The sequence below is a fragment of the Egretta garzetta genome, unplaced genomic scaffold (assembly GCF_000687185.1).
Source record: "Egretta garzetta isolate BGI_Z169 unplaced genomic scaffold, ASM68718v1 scaffold105, whole genome shotgun sequence".
NCBI lineage: Eukaryota > Metazoa > Chordata > Aves > Pelecaniformes > Ardeidae > Egretta > Egretta garzetta.
The window spans coordinates 1,143,134-1,148,636 of record NW_009259598.1 but is presented as its reverse complement, the minus strand read 5'-3'; the positions used below and the strand labels follow the sequence as shown (position 1 = coordinate 1,148,636).

Here is a 5,503-nt window from a genome sequence, read left to right as displayed (position 1 = left end):
TTTTTTTTTTTTAAATTGTGGTTGAAGCAAAATTAATTACAAACCCAGAGTATTTGATTTTTAAAAAAACCCTTAAAAGCAAAGCAGCTGCCGTAACATTGGCAGGATGAATGGGACGGAAGGCATCAATTTTTATGTGCCCATGTCCAACAAGACAGGGGTGGTGCGAAGCCCCTTTGAGTACCCCCAGTACTACCTAGCCGAGCCCTGGAAATACCGCCTCGTGTGTTGCTACATCTTCTTCCTCATCTCCACCGGTTTGCCCATCAACCTCCTCACCCTCCTGGTCACATTCAAACACAAGAAGCTCCGGCAGCCGCTCAACTATATCTTGGTCAACTTGGCGGTGGCTGACCTCTTCATGGCCTGTTTTGGCTTCACTGTCACCTTCTACACTGCCTGGAATGGCTACTTCGTCTTCGGACCCGTTGGCTGTGCCGTGGAGGGCTTCTTCGCCACGTTGGGAGGTAAGTGCTGTGGGGTGGGAGCTTGGGTTTAAGGGCCAGGCTTGGCAGTGGATGATCTTCCTCCTTCAGGGCTTTAGGAGCCCAATTCCACCGCTTCATCATGCTATTGGGATGGTTGCGATGCATGCGGCGTCCCTCCCGTGCAGAAAGCTGTCATCTCGCGTGCGGTGTGGCAGCTCCTAGCGCGGGGCAGAGCTTGCCATGCAAGGCACCGCTTCCCTGCGGCTTACAGCTGGGGATAAAGACAGATTTATGCAAGTGCGATCTTGACGCCAAGAAGCGCCCATCTCACAACAGGCAGCTGCAAGGAAACGAACAGCAGGAAGGGCTCCTTGTTTGCAGGATCAAGCCTGGGGTCATTCTGGCCACACTGCCCAGCATACGTGCAGGGGGGGTCTCACGCCAGAGCTGCGTGGCTGGCAGAGACCTGACTGGGGATGGCCACATCATGCCCTTGAATCAACATCACGCACCTTCAGAAGGGTTCAGGGAGGGAAGAGACGTCCCTGGGGAGAGGGACCCCGCAGAAGGGGTTACAGGCATGGAGAGGAGGAGTTCAAGACAAGGAGATGGGTCACAGCTTACCTAGGGGCAAAAGGGAGATGTGGCAGCTCTTAACCAGAAAAGCAGCAGCATGGAGGGGAAGGAGGATTCGGTGCTGCACAGAGCTGGGGAAACCAGGCCCAGGCTTTGCAGCAATTGCTCAGCTCTTGTCCCACTTGCACCCGCTTTGGGTGCCCTTGGGAGCTTCCTTATTTCACTTCTCAGGGACATGAGAGCTCGCTAACGCTTCGCCCTGCAGAAAGCCCCCGTGCAAAACAGGGAAAATTCATTTTGCACCCGGTGCCCACGCAGCCAGCCGGGCCCACACGGCACCTCGTGATGGATCTGACAACTGCTAATCCTCGCTGCAGAGATCCATAACCACTGCAAGGACTTCACTTGGTGGTTTGTTTTTTTTCTTCCCCTAAATGGGGCAATTCTCTGCAATGATGCTGATCTGGGAAAAAAAAAAAAATAAAATATGGATATTCTGCCAGGCAAAAACAAAGCTAAAGGTCCTGATTTAGGCCAAGGCTCAAGGAAGGGCTTGGTCTCGGGGTCAGAAGATCATATGGGTCTGCACCATCTGAGATGGAGCAAGCCGGTGGGCTTTCAGGCAGCATTACTTGCCCTTCCAATGTTTGTGTCTAGTAAAGAACAAGGAGGGTCCTGCTCGCGGGGAAGAAAGTTTGCTGGGAAGCAAGCAGTGTGCGAGCAGCAGGTCTCCAGCAAATCCCAGCGCAGGGTGTAGTTATCAGCAGATTATCACAGCTGGGGGCATTAGCAGGCTTACAGCACAGACTAAACGCTCCCAAGCCCCTGAAGTTTAATTATCCCTTATAAATACATGTGCACGCATGCCCACCCACACAGCCTCCCCCGAACGCCTCCCCTGATCCAGCCCTGGCGGAAGACTCATGAAACGCACATTTAAAAGCATCAACAGGTTTGGACGCATCTGGCGTCTTTGCTGGAAATTGTGCTTCCTCACGCCTAGGTGGAATTCACCCCCTTGCTTTTTCAAATGATGAAAACCCCCCCGACGATCCCCCCTGCCTCCATCTCCACCACTCCGCTGTGGCACAGATGCTCCCTTTGGCTCCCAGACCTTTTGCACGTTCCAGCCGGGAGATTCTCAGCTCTTGAGTAGGATGCTGGTTATCCCTTGCTGATCCCCAGCTCCTCAGTTCCCTCTGCTCTCTGCTGCAACCACAAGACCATGAAGGGGAGATCACGCCCAGCGGAGCTCTTACCACCACCGTACGCTCTCTCCTTCTCTCCCTCCCGCAGGCCAAGTTGCCCTGTGGTCCCTGGTTGTCTTGGCCATAGAGCGCTACATCGTCGTCTGCAAACCCATGGGAAACTTTCGCTTCTCTGCAACCCACGCCATGATGGGCATCGCTTTTACCTGGATAATGGCCTTTTCCTGTGCTGCTCCACCCCTCTTTGGCTGGTCCAGGTGAGCCGAAGGATGCTCAGCAGCAGCCCCAGCTGCTCTGCAACCACCCCAGCGGGACAGGAGATGCACTCGTGGCTCAGACGTGAAACCCGCTGGGCTCCAGGCGAGAGAGGCAACGGGGCGAGTCAGAACAGAATTAAGTTGCCAGCTGTCAGTCTCACTGTGGCTTGGAATCCCCTAACCAAGGGCTCAGCGTCTCCAGCTGCAGCAGCCCTTCATGCTCCCCTCGTGTTCTGCGGAGAAAGAGGGGCTTCGACAGGCACAGCTCGTCTCACCCATGCTGTGAAGAGCCCACCTCTCTCTGCAGACCATAAAGAGGGTTTAGATGACCTGGCCAGCAGGCAAGGCTGCTCTGGGGAGGCAAACCTGGCTGTGCTGGCGAGCTGCCACCCCAGCATTGCTCCTAGGAGCCCTGCAGCACCTTTCCCAGCACCCCTGCCCCGCTCTCCCCGCGAGCCCATCTGTGCTGCTCCCAGCACCGCAGCACAGTTCAGCTCCCCCCAACAAATGCCCCCCAGCAATAACAGAGTCAACGCTGGCTGGTGACACCACAAGCTGCTCCCCAGGCTCCAGCGAGTGTGTGAGCTCAAGCCCACGCCTGGCTCTTGCACGCACCCACACCTCTGGCCAGGAGCTGATGCAGCAGCCAAAGGCCACCAGGAGCATAAGGGAGGAGCCGAGGAGATGGAGGTAAAGTCTCTAATGCTGTAGCTCCGGCCCCTCCTGACTCCCCGCTGCAGAGCTGTCCTGTGGGGTCACAGCAAGCCCCTACCAGCCCTTTGGGCATGTGCAGAAGGTGGCTTTGGGGCAGCAAAGTCCCTTTGCCATCCACCTGTGATGAGGCACCACCAGATGGTCCCTCTACAGCCTTGACCTGGAATCCCTGCCCAGGCTCCCAAGCAGACCTGAGCTGCATCCCTTGAGCTGGGGTCCCTCCAGACCCAGGCTGTGTATCCCTCCACCCCATGCAGCAGCGGGGACGAAGCCCTCAAGAGCTTGGACCCACCAAGCCGACGGCTCCCGTCCCCACTCAGCGTCCCTCCATCAGCAGCGGGAGAGCAGGTGGCTCCCAGCAGGCAAGTGCTCAGCCACGTAGGGAAGAAACAAACAGCCCGTTCCCCGTGGGAGGGAGCGAGTGTCACAACAAACCGATGCTACGTGCCCAAGCACAACATGTCGGCACAGCTCACTGCCGGCCCCCAAGGAGCCGCGCGCTGCAGAGCCGAGGCGGGGTGCTGTGGGGTGCAGAGGAGAAGCCAGGGAGGAGCTCACACAGAACACACATGCCATGGAGCATTCCCATCCTTGGGGAACTCAGTCCCCAGGTTTGAACCCCTCCTGTTGTCCCCAGGTAGGATCCGGGCGAAAATCCTAACCTTTCTCACTGGCAGATACATGCCGGAGGGGATGCAGTGCTCCTGTGGTCCTGACTACTACACCCACAACCCCGACTACCACAATGAGTCCTACGTCCTCTACATGTTCATCATCCACTTCATCATCCCAGTTGTGGTCATTTTCTTCTCCTATGGGCGCCTCATCTGCAAAGTCCGAGAGGTAACGTGGGGAGGGGGTGAATGGGGACAGGGTGGGCAGCTCGGGCAGGAGAAGGGAGGTGGTCTGGGAGTGGAAAGATGCACGGTGCCCTTCACCACCCCCCTGCCCACAGGCAGCTGCCCAGCAGCAGGAGTCAGCCACGACCCAGAAGGCTGAGAAGGAGGTGACGCGGATGGTAATCCTCATGGTGCTGGGGTTTATGCTGGCTTGGACGCCCTACGCTGTGGTGGCGTTCTGGATCTTCACCAACAAGGGAGCAGACTTCACCGCCACGCTCATGGCAGTGCCTGCCTTCTTCTCCAAGAGCTCCTCCCTCTACAACCCCATCATCTATGTCCTCATGAACAAACAGGTGAGATGCCCCATGCCTTCCAGGTGAGCCCTTGACATACCAGCATGCCTGGGGTCCGCCCCACCAGTGATTGCATCTCAGCCTGGGGGGAGCAGCAAGCTCAGGGGGTGTCGGCAGCTCTCAGTACAGCAGCATGTCCCTGCTGGTCCCCAGTGCCATCATTCTCCATTTCTCTCCCTCCTTCAGTTCCGCAACTGCATGATCACCACAATCTGCTGCGGCAAGAACCCCTTTGGGGATGAAGAAGTCTCCTCCACCGTATCCCAGAGCAAGACCGAGGTCTCCTCCGTCTCCTCCAGCCAAGTATCACCTGCATAGACCATGGACAGTTTGAACTGGGGCGACCTGCCGAGCTTGGGGACCGAGACAGACACCCATGCACCCCCAGCCCCATTGCACGGAGTCACTCCCTTGTGCACCGCCCCCCCCACACAAGCAGTTAGCTGTGCCCGTACTGCGGTAGCTCCCCCCCACATGCAGACCCCCGGCCCTGGGCACGCTCGCTGGGGCACCCCCGCACCCACCGGTGCCAACACGGCGCGCTGAGCTCTTCCACGCTGACACAGCCCCTTGCAGGGGAGCCCAGGTCCCTTCCCCAGCTCCCAGGAGCTGGGCAGCTTTTGGGGACTCTCCCTACCTGCCCCAAGCACCAGTGAACACACACCCCCCCCCCCCCCCGCTTTGTGCACATCTTGTTAAAACAGCAGCAGCCAGCGGGAAACCCCAAACTGCAATATTTGCCTCCCTGCCTCCCCGAAACACGTTCCCTGCTCGCATCCCCTTTCCCTGCCACTCAAGGCAGTGCCGCAGAAGCACTCGGCCCCCGTTTGCAAAACCCAAGCATGCAAAGCACCATTGCAAAAACCCCAGAAGCACAAACCCATGGCTGGAGCAGCCCCGGCTGCCCCTTGCCAGCACCTGAGCCCGGGGCTGACCGGAGCCGCACACCCCGCTGCCGCATGGCCGATGGAAATCAATACCCGTAGTCTTTATAAATCAATATAACAAATGGAGCTGGGCGCGGGCTTCGCTTCAAGCCTGGCTCCCTGTATCCCCAAGACAACACTGTAGATATATTTTTTTTTTTGTCTTGGAACCTGTAAATATTTGCTCACATACTTTGAA

At 57.5% G+C, this 5,503-nt stretch overlaps 1 protein-coding gene across 1 annotated transcript; it reads left to right on the top strand.

Moving 5' to 3' along the window:
- Positions 1-106: 106 nt before the first annotated feature.
- On the top strand, positions 107-4,696 carry LOC104125721 (green-sensitive opsin). The gene is made up of 5 exons (XM_009638199.2): positions 107-467; positions 2,301-2,469; positions 3,861-4,026; positions 4,139-4,378; positions 4,565-4,696. Exons 1-5 carry the CDS (start codon positions 107-109, stop codon positions 4,694-4,696), a joined length of 1,068 nt encoding a protein of 355 aa, XP_009636494.1.
- Positions 4,697-5,503: the final 807 nt, after the last annotated feature.

Coding starts and splice junctions, on each gene's coding strand:
- LOC104125721 (XM_009638199.2), top strand. CDS start 107: ATGAATGGGACGGAAGGCATCAATTTTTATGTGCCCATGTCCAACAAG. Junction 468..2,300: donor CTTCTTCGCCACGTTGGGAG/GTAAGTGCTGTG, acceptor TCCCTCCCGCAG/GCCAAGTTGCCCTGTGGTCC. Junction 4,027..4,138: donor TCATCTGCAAAGTCCGAGAG/GTAACGTGGGGA, acceptor CCCTGCCCACAG/GCAGCTGCCCAGCAGCAGGA.